The sequence below is a fragment of the Ranitomeya variabilis genome, chromosome 8, assembly GCF_051348905.1.
Source record: "Ranitomeya variabilis isolate aRanVar5 chromosome 8, aRanVar5.hap1, whole genome shotgun sequence".
Classification (NCBI taxonomy): Eukaryota; Metazoa; Chordata; class Amphibia; order Anura; family Dendrobatidae; genus Ranitomeya; species Ranitomeya variabilis.
The window spans coordinates 54,945,101-54,962,778 of NC_135239.1; the positions used below are offsets into that span (position 1 = coordinate 54,945,101).

The 17,678-nt window shown below is 42.1% G+C and overlaps 1 protein-coding gene across 1 annotated transcript in view; it reads right to left on the reverse strand.

Moving 5' to 3' along the window:
- Positions 1–1,525: 1,525 nt before the first annotated feature.
- The window catches only part of MTF2 (metal response element binding transcription factor 2), a 71,316-nt gene continuing 55,163 nt past the window's right edge, over positions 1,526–17,678 (reverse strand). Inside the window, exons 9-15 of the mRNA XM_077277397.1 lie at positions 17,014–17,137; positions 12,403–12,470; positions 11,392–11,559; positions 8,450–8,555; positions 6,668–6,726; positions 6,477–6,572; positions 1,526–2,126 (exon numbers count right to left, since the gene is read on the reverse strand). Coding sequence (XP_077133512.1) covers positions 1,769–2,126; positions 6,477–6,572; positions 6,668–6,726; positions 8,450–8,555; positions 11,392–11,559; positions 12,403–12,470; positions 17,014–17,137 — 979 coding nt within the window. The 3' untranslated portion in view covers positions 1,526–1,768. The remainder of the gene's footprint in view (positions 2,127–6,476; positions 6,573–6,667; positions 6,727–8,449; positions 8,556–11,391; positions 11,560–12,402; positions 12,471–17,013; positions 17,138–17,678) is intronic.

Sequence of the window (17,678 nt, forward strand, 5' to 3'; positions counted from 1 at the left end):
GTGGCAGCAGTAAACAATGGTTCATTGTGCCATTTACAGGGCGGTATTGTGCGGTGATCAAAGGCAAGTACAGGTGAAGCACTCTGTAAACTTCATTGGACTTGTTGCAAAATTGTGGCAAACTGCAAGCAGTTCTTGATCACGCAGAACACTACAAGCCCACAAATGCATGCGCAACACATGCATATTTCAGAAATAACATGACAAAAAAAAAATAATAATTTTTTTTTTACAAACCCGCGTGAAGACCACCCTAAGGCGCGATTCTAATTGATGCAGTTTATACAGAGTGAAGGTATGTGCACAAGATGGCTTTATCAGGCGGATTCCACCATCAAAAACAACCTGAAAGACCTAATAGAAAAAAAATCATAAAGAATGCACACATGCATTTCTATGTAACATGATGCTTTTCTTATATTTAGGTTTTTGCACATCTGTTAACCAATTTAGGTTTCTAAAAAAAAAAATTTAAAAAAAACCCAACAAGCATTAAAATGTCCTTTCATCAGTCGTTTTCCGCTTGTACTTTAAAGTACAAAACAATGGTAAAGCTAAGGAGACGCATTTTGGAATGTTTCAGCTTAAAAAAAAAACTAGCATTGTCTTCATTACTCAATGGAGTGACCAAATAGGACTATAAAAAAAGAGAACGTTACCACCCAAAAAAATAGCCATCAGACAAAACGTATAAAAAAAGCACACCAGTTTCCTGAACAATCTAATGATTGAAAAACTTGGTGGTTTTGCCCGGAGTTTAAAAGACGTCTTGTGCACAAACCCTGATGAGGAGCCACAAAGTTTTACCACAAATTCCCATGTTTGTGCCATGTGTTTTTTCCCCATAAGGCTTGATAGTTGTAGTTTCTGTCATTTGTGCAAGACACCGTTAAGGTAAACGCCAATGAAAACTGTATCAGCTTGTAGCAAAACTGTGGACGATTAGATGCTCAGCTACACATTCGGGCACCCTACATAAATCCTTTTTGTGTTCACTTTTCTTAATAAACCTGAGCAATGACTCCAGTTAGGCCAACAAAAGTTTTGCAGGCGGATATAAAAATCGAGTGCAAGTTTTCAATTTAGCAACAGAGTTTTTTGTTTTGTTTTTTTGTGCCATTGCATATAAGCGCTAATCCTTCAAATCCGTCCATTACAGTAGAGGTAGAAATGGTCTATCCACACTTTTGCTATAGCGAGTCTGGGACAGAGATACAAACATTTTGATGACGTCACTTGATGCTACTGCTCTTATTTGCAGTATTAAGGGTGTAGATCGCACTAACCTGTCTGGTAACCAGATGTCAGAGTAAAAGGGAATCCTAAAAAAGACGATTTGTACATTGAGGAAATAACGGATTGAAGTTTCACCTGATGTAGGAGACACGTAGGTATCGAGACCTGGTGCAAGTATTACCAAATAGAATGACAACACCTCCTCCGCTACACACAAACCCCACATTTCACAGACAACACATTAATGCTTGAGTAAGGAGAACACTGTAAACCACGCCATTCTCGCAGATGTGCACCGTTGCAGATATTTGGTTAAAAGCAATGTTCTCTAATTTCACCATTCAAATTCATTAAAAAATAGACCTATATATATTTTTTTTTTTTTTTTTTATCTCCTCTATTCCAGCACCCATTTGCTACCATGCGTGTTGTAGGCACCTTGGCAGTAGAGGGGTGAATAATAAGTTACTTATCACTTCAACATGAGAGAGGGAGAAAATAAAAGAAGCAACAAGGCTGTCCAGAATAGAGGTCAGGAGGCGGTGGCGCCATCCCACTCCACAAGATACTGCACCTTCCCGTCAAGTGTTACTCGACGAGCCAAAATACGATATTTTTCGCCACAAGCTATTCTGCCTGCTGCCCCAAAGTAATTGGTAATTGAATTCTTCAGGTGATGTAGCTGTAAGTCGTGATCGTTGACATTTTTTACAATATCGGCGTTAAGTCCGGTAGGATGAGTATCCTCCTTCCTCTCATCATTCCTTACAATCTCCGAGTTATGGGCTTGAAGAGCTTTTCGGGGATGTCGCCCTCGCTTTCTAGGTGGTAGTACAGGGGTAGACCAGGAACGTCCTGTGCGTGTAAGTTTTCTCATGTCTGACGGAGGACTGAAAGAGGAATACAAAGAAAGGTCTATAATACACTTGGAAAGAGTCCCTTAATTTTGCAGGTAAGTACTATTACGACCACAGAACATTTATTAAGCTTTCATTTTCACCATTATTATGAGCCATGAATTGCCCCTCTGTATGAAGGCTTGTCTTTTTGATGGATAGACGCCATAAAGAACGACAGCGACACGTCTGAAACGAGTAGGACTTGGTGGTAACTTTTTGCTTTGATGGAATTTATGCTTTGAAAGTTTTTATTGATACAGAAATAAAAAAAAATTATGAAATTATTTTATCCAAACCGGCTGGAACATTTCCATTCCCTCTACATCAAGCAGGAGTGGTTTCATTGCTGAAGGATTTACAAAGCCAACAAAAGGATGAGCTGAACTTTTCCTTCATCTACCATTTTGGGGTGCAGGTACTGCTTTGTTTTATGCTTATTAGGGCTCTTTGAAATGGCTGTGATCCTTGGACTGATATCAGATCGCAGTGCATGGACTGGCTTCTTCTCGCTCTATAAGGTTGTCACACTCTGTTCGGCAGACAAGGTCCGTGCATGGTGATCCAAGATCAGAATGATGATCACGGAAGTCTGAAAGAGGCCTTAGGGTATACGCACATGTTAAGTATTTTCTACATCTCTTTGCAGGCAATATACAGCAGCAAAAACACGCGTTTTTACTAGCGTTTTTTGTGGAGCTATTCCCCCACTTATCTATGGGGGAATAGTATGGGTGAAATCTGCAGCAAAAATGCTGAAAGAATTGACATGCTGTAGATTTTTAATCTGCACCAAATCTCCAAGTCACAAATAAGCAACGTGAGCAAGAGGATCTCATTCATCATGTGCACGAGACTTCTGGATTCTCAATCACGTTGCTAGCATTAGGAAACCCTTTGGGTTTTGTGACAAAGCTGCACTGAATAAATGCAGCAAAGCCTACAACGTGTGCATACAGCCTTAAGGTACCTTCACACGAAGCGACGCTGCAGCGATAGCAACAACGATGCCGATCGCTGCAGCGTCGCTGTTCGGTCGCTGGAGAGCTGTCACACAGACCGCTCTCCAGCGACCAACGATGCCGAGGTCCCCGGGTAACCAGGGTAAACATCGGGTTACTAAGCGCAGGGCCGCGCTTAGTAACCCGATGTTTACCCTGGTTACCAGCGTAAAAGTAAAAAAACAAACAGTACATACTCACCTGCGCGTCCCCCAGCGTCTGCTTCCTGACACTGACTGAGCTCCGGCCCTAACAGCACAGCGGTGACGTCACCGCTGTGCTTTCACTTTCACTTTAGGGCCGGCGCTCAGTCAGTGTCAGGAAGCAGACGGCAGGGGACGCGCAGGTGAGTATGTACGGTTTGTTTTTTTACATTTTACACTGGTAACCAGGGTAAACATCGGGTTACTAAGCGCGGCCCTGCGCTTAGTAACCCGATGTTTACCCTGGTTACCAGTGTAAAATATCGCTGGTATCGTTGCTTTTGCTGTCAAACACAACGATACACGGCGATCGGACGACCAAATAAAGTTCTGAACTTTATTTAGCGACCAGCGACATCACAGCAGGATCCTGATCGCTGCTGCGTGTCAAACGAAACGATATCACTAGTGAGGACGCTGCAACGTCACGGATCGCTAGCGATATCGTTCCAAAATCGTTTCGTGTGAAGGTACCTTTAGTGTAACACGGGAAAGAATTACAAGGTAAACAGATTGAAGATCGGGGTGGAGAGAGTCTTTATAAGGCCCAAAGACAACCACAACAAAGGAACAAGGGGGGTGGGAAGACCTCAGCCAACACAGTGACAGGGGCAATTACCAACTACTGTAGGGCATTAAAGAGACTAAAAAGGTAAGGATTAGTAATGAGCAAACATGCTCGGATAAGGTGTTGCCGAGTGTCTTTGGCGTGCTTGAATACTATGTTCGAGTCCCCACACCCGCACGTTTTGCGGCTTCGACAGCCGAGAGACATGCAGGAAATTCCTAACAAACAGGTAATCCCTGGATGTGTTGCAGCTGTCTAAGGCTACATTCACACTTGCGTCGTGTGACGCACGTCGCTATGCGTCGTTTTGGAGAAAAACGCATCCTGCAAAGTTGCCCGCAGGATGCGTTTTTTCTCCATACACTTGCATTGCGATGTATGGCCACACGTCGCATACGTCGTGCGACGGATGCGTCGTGTTTTGGCGGACCGTCGGCACAAAAAAAGTTCCATGTAACTTTTTTGTGCGTCGTGTCCGCCATTTTCGACTGCGCATGTGCGGCCGAAACTCCGCCCCCTCCTCCCCAGACATTACAATGGGGCAGCGGATGTGTTGAAAAACTGCATCCGCTGCCCCCGTTGTGCATTTATTTCACAACGTGGGTCGGTACATCGGGGTGACGCATGGTGACGGCCCCGTACCGACACTAGTGTGAAAGTAGCCTAAAAGCTGAGAGACATGCAGGCGTGGGGACTTGAACACAGTTTTTCGAGCACACCGAAGACAGTGTTAGCACACGAGCATGCTCACTCCATCACTAGAAATGATCTGAGTTATCTCCGATACTAGGGTTTGCCACAAAGTATTAGCTTTTTGGAGTATACAGCTCAGTACACACCATCATATACAGTGGGGCAAAAAAGTATTTAGTCAGTCAGCAATAGTGCAAGTTCCACCACTTAAAAAGATGAGAGGCGTCTGTAATTTACATCATAGGTAGACCTCAACTATGGGAGACAAACTGAGAAAAAAAAATCCAGAAAATCACATTGTCTGTTTTTTGATCATTTTATTTGCATTTTATGGTGGGAAAATAAGTATTTGGTCAGAAACAAAATTTCATCTCAATACTTTGTAATATTTCCTTTGTTGGCAATGACAGAGGTCAAACGTTTTCTGTAAGTCTTCACAAGGTTGCCACACACTGTTGTTGGTATTTTGGCCCATTCCTCCATGCAGATCTCCTCTAGAGCAGTGATGTTTTTGGCTTTTCGCTTGGCAACACGGACTTTCAACTCCCTCCAAAGGTTTTCTATAGGGTTGAGATCTGGAGACTGGCTAGGCCACTCCAGGACCTTGAAATGCTTCTTACGAAGCCACTCCTTCGTTGCCCTGGTGGTGTGCTTTGGATCATTGTCATGTTGAAAGACCCAGCCACGTTTCAACTTCAATGCCCTTGCTGATGGAAGGAGGTTTGCACTCAAAATCTCACGATACATGGCCCCATTCATTCTTTCATGTACCCGGATCAGTCGTCCTGGCCCCTTTGCAGAGAAACAGCCCCAAAGCATGATGTTTCCACCACCATGCTTTACAGTAGGTATGGTGTTTGATGGATGCAACTCAGTATTCTTTTTCCTCCTAACACGACAAGTTGTGTTTCTACCAAACAGTTCCAGTTTGGTTTCATCAGACCATAGGACATTCTCCCAAAACTCCTCTGGATCATCCAAATGCTCTCTAGCAAACTTCAGACGGGCCCGGACATGTACTGGCTTAAGCAGTGGGACACGTCTGGCACTGCAGGATCTGAGTCCATGGTGGCGTAGTGTGTTACTTATGGTAGGCCTTGTTACATTGGTCCCAGCTCTCTGCAGTTCATTCACTAGGTCCCCCCGCGTGGTTCTGGGATTTTTGCTCACCGTTCTTGTGATCATTCTGACCCCACGGGGTGGGATTTTGCGTGGAGCCCCAGATCGAGGGAGATTATCAGTGGTCTTGTATGTCTTCCATTTTCTAATTATTACTCCCACTGTTGATTTCTTCACTCCAAGCTGGTTGGCTATTGCAGATTCAGTCTTCCCAGCCTGGTGCAGGGCTACAATTTTGTTTCTGGTGTCCTTTGACAGCTCTTTGGTCTTCACCATAGTGGAGTTTGGAGTCAGACTGTTTGAGGGTGTGCACAGGTGTCTTTTTATACTGATAACAAGTTTAAACAGGTGCCATTACTACAGGTAATGAGTGGAGGAAAGAGGAGACTCTTAAAGAAGAAGTTACAGGTCCGTGAGAGCCAGAAATCTTGATTGTTTGTTTCTGACCAAATACTTATTTTCCACCATAAAATGCAAATAAAATGATAAAAAAACAGACAATGTGATTTTCTGGATTTTTTTTTCTCAGTTTGTCTCCCATAGTTGAGGTCTACCTATGATGTAAATTACAGACGCCTCTCATCTTTTTAAGTGGTAGAACTTGCACTATTGCTGACTGACTAAATACTTTTTTGCCCCACTGTATACACATGAGATGTTGCTATAGGATCAAAAGCGTACCAAATTATTTACACATTAATACATACTGTATTTGCCAATCAGGCATCTTTCTTTGCAGAGCTCGTAAACACACAAATACCTGGAAAGGCTGGCTGAGGTAGTCTCTTTTGAACTGGCAGCGCCATTGGACTCTAAATCAGAGTTACTAGATGAAAAAGTGGTGATGTCTGCAGTCCTAAGATAAGGAGATCAGAGAAAAGATTTTAAAGCCCATACAGAATAAGCAATTCTAATAATGATTGAGAACACCAAGGTAATCCAGTCTCTTACTTTCTTTCCTCCAATGAGTCTAAAGTGTTGTCCTTCAAGGTTGCATCAGTCTCCATTTTCTAAAATTTGCATATAAAAAAAATTGAATGAAGTCGCGTTAGTTTAACAGGAACTTGTCAGTGAAGTAATAATAAGCAGAAATATAAGACAGACATTTGACGTCCTTTCTGCTCCCTGGTAAGGATTTCTAGGTGGCGTCACATGTTCTGAGGTACACTGAGCATTCATTGCTGTGCACAAGTAGTGGCAAATACTGCATAACTAACGGGGTGTTGTCAAATAGATGGGTTCAAAGAAAAAAAAAAAACTCACTTCAGTGACAGACTTAATCCAGTATTTATAGATCATCATTATTATTTTAATCACCTTAGTGTGACCAGCAGTGCATTTAAAACGGAATGGGGAATATCAGGCTGTGTGCACATGTTGTGTTTTTCAGTGCAGACTTTTCACAAAACCTGAAGGGTTTCCTCATGTCAGCAAAGAGAATGAGAATCCTGAAGTTTCGTGCACACGTTGCTTAATTGTGATGTGCAGATTTAAGTCTGCTGCACGTCAATTATTTCAGCGTTTTGCTGCAGATTTCACCCATACTAATGAGAGGGGGGAAATCTGAATTAAAAAAGCAAGTAAAAAATGGCGCAAAAAAACGTGAGTTTCAGCAACTGCGTTTTTCCTGCCAACTGATGCAGAAATGGTGCAGAAATTTCTGCTTTAATTACTAACATGTGCAGATACCTTTAAGGGAGGATTTGTACTAATTGATCAAGGGAGCACAAAAATTGCCGTGAGCCTGAAGAGGGGGGGATCCACACTTGAAAAACAGTTTTTACACTGAAATGTCTCAACATTCTGCACTGATTAACCAATTAAATACACACGTTTTGCCCCTTAAAACCTGGCAATTTTATTCAGTTTTTCATAGATCTAGTTCAAGAACTAGAATAGCATTTATTTTCCCGTCCACGTAGACAAATGAATGGTTGTTTTTTTTGTTTTGTTTTTTCATCCAGAGTTGTATTTTATAATTATTGGTTGGGACAATAAACATTAAAAACAAAAATATTGCAATTTGGGTGGGAATTTTGATTTTACAATGTTCATTGCAAGGCGTAAATGACATTTAGTTTTTAATTCTGCAGGCCACAAATTGACTAGATACCGAATTTATTCATTTTGCACAATAAAAACACTTATAAAAAAAAAAAAAAAGTCTCTAAATTCTGGGAGTCCAAACGTTTTACTTTTCCTGTTTATGGAGCAGGGTGAGGGCTTGTTTTTTACGGCATGAGTTCATATTTGTATCATTCTGCTTTTTTATTACCTATTATTCCCTTCCTTGGAGATAGAATATACAAAAAGAGCAATCCTCCCATAGTTTTTTCAATTTTTTTCCATGGTGTTCAATGTATAGGGTTATATAATGTGATCAGTTTATAGCTAATGACGTAAACAGTGATACCAATTCTGAGTCCTTTTTGTTTTTAAATAATGATTTATAAAAACAGGGAAATTATTTTTATTTAGAGTTTTGGGGGTTTATTTTTAACTCCCATTTTTCTTATTAACGTCAGCTAGTCGGTATGGCATTATTGCACAAGTGAAAATAAGGCTGGAGTGTAAGATGAAGAGAGTGGAGTGCCGTTTTTCTTTCCTTCATTTATGGACACTGTTGTACTTTTACTCAAGCTGCCGTGCACTTTGAGATGAAGACCTGCGAGTGTGAATTAAGTTATACAAATCAATACATTTCAACTTCTCGTCAGATAACATTCTGCTCACCGGAGACGGAGAATTGCAGGTGTCATTCTGGAAGATCTTTCTTCTGTGCGAACCTGGAGGACGACCCACTGGTTTCCGTTTTTTAACTTCTGTATTATTCTCCTCTCTAGAAAGAAATTTCCACCAAATTGATAGTTTACAAATAAATGATATCACAAGTTTTAAGCACTTAACCCCACTATAGTTTCCATCATAGAGACACATGTCTGGTAAGAGACATATATGCAAATGTATAAAGATGTCCAATTTTCATGTTCATCAAGTGTTTTTCACGGACTGAACATGCACCAATTAAAATCTATGACGCTATTCACATGTCCGTGTTTTTTTTGCGAACTGTATCTGCAAAACAAACCATGTCTGATTTTGAATGGTGTCACAGATCAAAATTACCCATAGCAATTTAGGAGTCCGTGAACACAACGGACAACATGTAGATGGCTCATGTGTGCGGTCCGTGACTAAAGCGTAACTGACACTATATAAAACTATTTATATGACAGGTGCTGCATAATGCTGCCAACTGGTGGGGTCTGGGACCTAAGACCACTGCTGGTCAAAATACATCTCTGAAGTCCACAACGGCATGAGCAGTCTATGGACTCGATAGTAAGTCTATGGGTCCGGAGACTGCTCTGTAGGAGTGAATTCATGGATCCATAGACTTACTTTTGAGCCCATACACCGCTCTATGTGCAAAGCTCATGCAGCACTTCAGAGTGGTATTATGACTGATCAGTGGGGGTCTCAGAACCTGGACCCCCACCGATTTGCAGCACTGTAAAAACTTTTATACACTGGAATTCTGTGCCCCAACACGTCCGACTATCAACCACATTCGGATCCTTCAGACGGAACCTGAAAACTCATCTCTTCAGGAAAGCCTACAGCCTGCACTGACCCCGCTGCCTCCTCATCACTACCGAAGCTACCGCCTCACCAACACCGGGGCTCCTGCAACCCCCAACCTACTGTCTCCTTCCCCATAATCCTATAGAATGTAAGCTCGCAAGGGGAGGGTCCTCGCCCCTCTGTATCAGTCCGTCATTGTTAGTTTGTTAACTGTGATATCTGTAACTTGAATGTAACCCCCTTCTCATGTACAGCACCATGGAATCAATGGTGCTATATAAATAAATAATAATAATAATAACACTGTGTGCAGAATTATTAGGCAAGTTGTATTTTGATCACGATACTTTTTATACATGTTGTCCTACTCCAAGCTGTTCAGGTTTGAGAGCCAACTACCAATTAAGCAAATGACGTGATGTGCATATCTGTAATGAGGAGGGGTGTTGTCTAATGACATCAAAACCCTATATAAGGTGTGCTTAATTATTAGGCAACTTCCTTTCTTTTGGCAAAATGGGTCAGAACAGAGATTTGACGGGCTCCGAAAAGTCCAAAATTGTGAGATGTCTTGCAGAGGGATGCAGCAGTCTTGCAATTGCCAAAGTTTAGAAGCGTGATCACCGAACAATCAAGCGTTTCATGGCAAAAAGCCAACAGGGTCGCAAGAAGCGTGTTGGGCAAAAAAGGGGCAAAATAACTGCCCATAAAATGAGAAAAATCAAGCGTGAAGCTGCCAAGATGCCATTTGCCACCAGTTTTGCCATATTTCAGAGCTGCAACCTTACTGGAGTAACAAAAAGCACAAGGTGTGCAATACTCAGGGACATGGCCAAGGTAAGGAAGGCTGAAAAACGACCACCTTTGAACAAGAAACATAGATAAAACGTCAAGACAGGGCCAAGAAATATCTCAAGAATGACTTTTCAAAGGTTTTATGCACGGATGAAATGAGTGTGACTCTTGATGGGTCAGATGGATTGGCCAGAGGCTGGGTCAGTAAAGGGCAGAGACTCCGACTCAGATGCCAGCAAGGTGGAGGTGTGGTACTGGTATGGGCCGGTATCAAAGATGAACTTGTGGGACCTTTTCGGGTTGAGGATGGAGTGAAGCTCAGCTCCCAGACCTACTGCCAGTTTCTGGAAGACAACTTCTTCAAGCAGTGGCACAGGAAGAAGTCGGTATCGTTCAAGAAAAACATGATTTTCATGCAGGACAATGCTCCATCACATGCCTCCAACTACTCCACAGCGTGGCTGGCCAGTAAAGGTCTCAAAGAAGAAATAATAATAACATGGCCCCCTTGTTCACCTGATCTGAACCCCATAGAGAACCTGTGGTCCCTCAAAATGTGAGATCTACAGGGAGGGAAAACAGTCCACCTCTCGGAACAGTGTCTGGGAGGCTGTGGTGGCTGCTGCACGTAATGTTGGTCGTAAACAGATCAAGCAACTGACAGAATCTATGGATGGAAGGCTGTTGAGTGTCATCATAAAGAAAGGTGGCTATATTGGTCAATAATTTTGGGGGGATTTGTTTTTGCATGTCAGAAATGTTTATTTCAAAATTTTGTGCAGTTATACTGGTTTACCTGGTGAAAATAAACAAGTGAGATGGGAATATATTTGTTTATTACGTTGCCTAATAATTCTGCACAGTAATAGTTACCTGCACAAACAGATATCCTCCTAAGATGGCCAAATCTAAAAAAAACCCACTCCAATTTCCAAAAATATTAAGCTTTGCTATTTATGAGTCTTTTTGGTTGATTGAGAACATAGTTGTTGATCAATAATAAAAATAATCCTCTAAAATACAACTTGCCTAATAATTCTGCACACAGTGTATAGTGACAGTTTCACTTTGGCATCTCAATGGATATGAGAAGATTTGCAATTTATTACTTTTCCACACATGAAAATCACTGATGAAACACCGACCAAATACTGATGAAATCGGATGAAACACACCAAGAACACTCGGACCATTTTATGAACATGTGAAGAACCATCAGAGGCGTCTGAATGAGGCCCTACAGAGTGTGCCGTCTTATGGGCAGCTTCATTTACTGCATCTTCAACACCACTTACTTTGTAACAGGCAGCAGTTTTGATGACTTTCTGCCCTTGATCTTAAACTCATGGGATGTGCTTTCTTCCTTCTCAAGTTTAATAGCAGCATTTGGGGGAACAGGAGGAACTCGAATTCTCAGACCAAACAAATGTTTTTTCTTCTTAATTTCTTTTCCGGACATAAACCTGAGGGTTTAGACATGGTTACAGACTGTGCTGCAATACAACTGGAACAGTTTCAACTCAGCGAGTGTCACAGTGCCCTTATAAAAAGTAGTACAAGAGTGTCCACGGGTTTCATCAGAAATTTGTGTATCAACCAGTGTGTCACTGCTATTGACAAAATCATCAAGTCTTTAACCCCAAATGTCCTCTGTGCACCTTCACTTTGCCATCATCCAGAATGCAGCCACAGAAACACCCTAGTAATAGCACAGACATTAGCAAGTCCTAAATGCTCCTCAGTATGGCAGCATAATTAGATGGCACCCTTGTCCTTTTTTTTTTTCTAGAAACCGGGAGGATGATAACACTGTACATAATAAATGTACCAAGTCTACAGAATATTACTCTGAGTGCAAGCAAAAAGTGATCTTTGACTGACAGCTAAGGCTACTTTCACACTGTTGTTTTTTGTCCTCCGTCGCAATGCGTCGTTTTGGTCAAAAAACGCATCCTGCAAAAGTGCTTGCAGGATGGGTTTTTTGTCCATAGACTAACATTAAAGACGCACTGCGACGAATTGACACACGTCGCAACCGTCGTGCGGTAACCTCGGCCCGACGCACTGCGACGGGCCGAGCCCGACGCCAGTGTGAAAGTAGCCTAAAATTTTACAAATTGTAGGGAAGTAAAGATGTTTTAGAAAGTTGCAGGAGCTTCCATTATGCAAATATTTTGTTATATAATTTTGACTTGGCTATAAATATTTTATTTATAAATTTAAAAACTTATAGAGCTTTCTTATTTCACTGACAATTACTAGATTAAAATTAAATTTGGGTGAGGAAAAAAAATAAAAAAACTTACATAGTTTTATTTTCATTTAAAGCATCCAGAATATGTTCATACCGTTCGGCCTTGGGTGTGTCTGCCAACTGGAAGAAAGAAATTTCATTCAAAAAAGTTACACAGAATGAGCTGGCATTACTGATGACATGTCTTTGGGTCAAAAACGTGCAGTTATTGCTTTTATTTTATTCCTGCTGACCACCGACTATTCCAATTTTATTTTATGTTTTTAAAGCCACAAAGTTTCAGGTTTCAGAGATATGGACCTTATTGTATAGTGCTAAATACATGCTCTATCAAGAGGAACATGTCACAAATTAAAAAAACCACACAAACAACTTAATACTCAGGGTAGCAGCAGGAATAAAATGAGGGTAAACACTGGCTACTTTTGACAGGTTCTCTTTAAAATGTACCTTTCGTTTAAGGTGACATGTCACAATAACCTGTTTGTGTGATTACGTGAGGAATAACACTTTCTGGCCCATACATGACTTTTATCCTGCATTTTTCACCAGCTTTTCCCTCTGTAGACTCCCTATTTTACTAGTTGACTTTGACCTAATTTGTGAAGACAACCTACTATGTTGTCTCCCATACAGAGTTACAGATTTCTGCTCTTATTTCTCTGTTTAGGATGTGTTCAGAAGTATCAAGATCATGGAAGTCATTTTACAGCCGCATAGAAGAGATAATGCAGCCAAGCCATAATGAGCACTGTAGCTGTGAATCCAGCATCGGGATGAAAAAAAATCACTCACTAAAGCAGCAAGATCTGCCGGTGTTGTAGGGATTTGTATTCTCACTTATGCTCCTCTCTTTCCCTCTCCAAAGTTTTATAGGAGTTGGAACCTGACAACTCAGTGGCCTGGCAGTCCCCCTCTTGCCTTGACCAAGAAAGTTTTGAGCAGCTCTTTGGGTTTTTTTCCCAACAGTATTTTGTAAAATTCAATAAGTGGGAGGTGGAAAACTGGCTTATAAGTGGAGGAGCAAGCAAATTTCTCTGATATGTAAAACTTTGTAAATACTGTATCTTATTTGTTTGCACTATTGAGTTATGCAAACTTGTAGATATGATGGCGACCATTTAAGAGCACCAACATAGGAGTAACTCAGCCCTTCATTTTCTTTGTGAGAAGTGACAGTGCAATAAAGGCACCAAATGAGCGAGACGTGCAGCGAAGAGTCCCTACACTACCAAAACAAAGGCATGCCAATAAAACTGGAGAAATTGGCTCTGATCATTTGGCCCTTCCTTATGGGCATGTAAAGTGTTGAACTCCTACCGATCGGACATTGTGCTTTCTTAGATTTCCATAGGATAAGTCATTAAAGGAAAACTTATGGAAGTATAAGTACCAGAAGAACACTCCAGACTCTAGCGCATCTTGTAAATAAAAGACGTACTTATATTCTGAATCATACGCGTTGACCAGAACGGGTACATTTTACACAATACACATAACATGTACGCAAGAGAAGCTCTAGCGCCCAGAGGGTACTTCTGGTAAGTGTAGTTACATGTTTCCATATTCTTACATTATTATATACAGCATTCTGATCCAGAGGATGAGATTCCTGGATGCACCAGCTGGAATAACCTTACATTCAAATGCTATTACAGCTTTGTGACTTTCTCAACAGCAAAAGTTGAGAACCTTTATTTTTTTTTTATACTCGGTTAATTGCGTAGATGAGATAACGCTTTGTGACTAAGCTTTTATTTCTAGCTCTTTTTTTAACTTTATTCTATGCATATTCTATAAAGTAAGCATAGTAACCCCATTAAAGCTTTCTATATACTATAGTATACAATCTCCATCAGTATATCTAATCTATCTTGTGATTTTCAGCGTCCTGTGATAACTAGAAGGGGGTCAGGGGAAATCTTTAATGACACACACGTGTGATAATATAAGTCTCTATAGGTTACGTGCCAATTTGAAACTCAGAACTGGTAACGGTCTTGATTGTACAGGTGCTGAAGTGGTGTGAGGTTTGATAATGGACCCAGTGGAATACAGAGCAGTCATCAAGTTCCTTTACTTGGAAGGCCGCACACCAAAGGAGATGTTCAATGAGATGAAAGAGGTTTATGGTGATGATTCCTCATCATATGATGTAGTCAAGAACTGGCATTGTCAATTCAAATGTGGTCGGACTTCGGCGCAAACAGCTCCAATTCCACGGTGATCCCACTCTGCTATTGATGAACACACCACCCAGCAAGTGGTGGTCGCCATTTTGGAAAAATCACCATGTAATCATTCGCCACCAAGCTCAAAACATCAAGATTAGTGTGGGGTCTGTGGAAAGAATCTTCCAAGACCATCTTCACATGTATAAGGTATCCAGCTTGCTGGTTCCCCGACTGCTCACACCTTTCCAGAAACAGGAACGAGTCAAATGCTCTCCGGCTCTATTGACGACGTGACATGGAAACCAGGAGGACTTTTTCAACAGACTGATTACACAGGATGAAAGCTGGGTCCATCACGATGATCCTGAGACTAAAGTCCAGTCAGTGCAAAGGAAGCATCATGACTCACCGCCTCCAAAGACGACAAGTGCCCCAGCCCTCGGCAGGCAAGGTTATGCTCACAGTATTTCAGGACCAGCACCGAGTAGCATTGATGGATTTCCTAGCAAAGGGTACCATGATCACTGGGGCATACTATGCTTCACTGCTGCGGAAACTGCAGGAGGCCATCAAAAGTAAGTGACGTGGCATGCTTACCAGAGGTGTCCGCCTTCTGCAAGACAATCCACCAGTTCACAACTCACATGTTGCCCAAATGGAAGCATACTCCTGTAGCTTTGAAATTCTACTGCATCCATGAATTCACCCGACCTCGCACCATCGGACTTCCACCTCTTTCCAACAATGGAGTTATTTTTGAAGGGCAAGCATTTTCCAGATGATGAGACTCTGATTTCCAAAGTCACAAGCGAGGTGTTTATAGTTGTTTAATAAGATGGGAGAAGTGTGTGTCCCTAGGTTGCACTCGTGTAGAGAAGGACTAATAACTGTGCCAAGTTTCATTGCTCTCAGTCCACAGGAAGAGGGTCAGGGGAAATCTTTAATGAACGCCCCTCGTAAGTGCAACATTAAAACCAGTTTTTGGTGCCTCAAGCGGACCTCCGTCCATGCACTATGAGGAGGCAATTCTCTGGTACTGCAGCGCAGCTCAGCCCCATCAGTGCAGATGATGGCAGGAGAATGAAGCACAGGGGAAAAAAAAGCCTCTACCAGTATTTGGCAGCTTACTCACATACAGAACACGTGCAGCCCTGGCCGAGCTGGTATGCAGCTGAGGGATTGGGAGGGATAGAGGTCAGAGAAACAAGCTCTCCTTCGAAAACCATCTAAAGTGTTCTGAAACCTTATACTTGGATTGATACGATAATTTGGAGGGCCAAGTTATCACTAGTGTTGAGCATTCCGATACCGCAAGTATCGGCCGATACTTGCGGGTATCGGAATTCCGATACCGAGATCCGATACTTTCGTGGTATCGGGAATCGGAAGTTTCCAGTGTATGGTTCCCAGGGTCTGAAGGAGAGGAAACTCTCCTTCAGGCCCTGGGATCCATATAAATGTGTAAAATAAAGAATTAAAATAAAAAATATTGATATACTCACCTGTCCGGAGGCCCCTGGACTTTACCGCCGTAACCGGGAGCCTTCTTTGCTTAAAATGCGCGCGTTTAATGGTTTCCGTGACGTCACGGCTTCTGATTGGTCGCGTGCTGCCCATGTGACCGCGACGCGACCAATCACAACAAGCCGTGACGTAATTTTCAGGTCCTGATGCCTAATTCTAGGCATTCAGGATTTGAAAATTACGTCACGGCTTGTTGTGATTGGTCGCGTCGCGGTCACATGGGCGGCACGCGACCAATCAGAAGCCGTGACGTAATTTTAAAATGCGCGCGTTTACTGCCTCCCGTGACGTCACGGCTTGTGATTGGTCGCGTCGCCCATGTGACCGCGACGCGACCAATTACAAGCCGTGACGTAATTTTCAGGTCCTGATGCCTAATTCTAGGCATTCAGGACCTGAAAATTACGTCACGGCTTGTTGTGATTGGTCGCGTCGCGGTCACATGGGCGGCACGCGACCAATCAGAAGCCGTGACGTCACGGAAACCACTAAACGCGCGCATTTTAAGCAAAGAAGGCTCCCGGTTACGGCGGTAAAGTCCAGGCTGCGTCGGAGAGGTGAGTATATCAATATTTTTTATTTTAATTCTTCATTTTACACCTTAATATGGTTCCCAGGGCCTGAAGGAGAGTTTCCTCTCCTTCAGACCCTGGGAACCATCAGGGATACCGTCCGATACTTGAGTCCCATTGACTTGTATTGGTATCGGGTATCGGTATCGGATTAGATCCGATACTTTGCCGGTATCGGCCGATACTTTCCGATACCGATACTTTCAAGTATCGGACGGTATCGCTCAACACTAGTTATCACCCATTTAAATCTGTATTACTGTTGAAGAACTGCATGCAAAATATGTTTGTGGGATTTGGAAGAGAACTGCTCTCTTTAACAAGCCCTCAATAACTACTGAACATGAAGTGATTTGCAATCAGTTCCTTCTGTAAAATACTTGAAGTACGTACCTCGCCAGGATGTAATAGATCCCAATTTTCATTTATATATGTGATGAGCTCAAGTTCTGAATCAAAGTACTTCTTTTTATGAACAACACTTAAATTGTATAGGCAGAGGTGTGCTATGTCTACCCTAGGAATCAAAAAGAACAAAACAGCATGTATTCAACAGATCCATAGCCTCTCAGATAGTAATCAAATAATTAGCTGAAAAAGGCAAAAAAAAAAAAAAAAACTGTAGGTGACAAAGCAAACTGAAATGCATTTAAAGGGAATCTGTCACCAGGTGTTTTCTACCCGATCTTAGAGCAGCACTATACAGGTGCAGAGACCCCGATTCCAGAGACACGTCACTTACTGAGCGGTTTGCAGCAGTTTTGATTTAAAAAAAAAATAAAAAAATCCCTGTTTTCTCTGCTGCAGATCTAGCAGTTCGCTTTTTCTGAACAATGGGCTGTGTAACACCGCCCACATTGATTGGCAGCTTTCTGCCTATGCAGAGTGCACACCGAAAGCTGCCAATCAGTGGTGGGGACAGGGTTATACACTACATTCCTAGTGGCTCAGAAGTTACATCTGAATCAGATATCCAAAACAACTGGTCTTACTTAAAGAGAACTTGTCAGCAGGATTTTGCTCAGTAACCTACAGACTGTCAGGCTGGCGTGGTTATA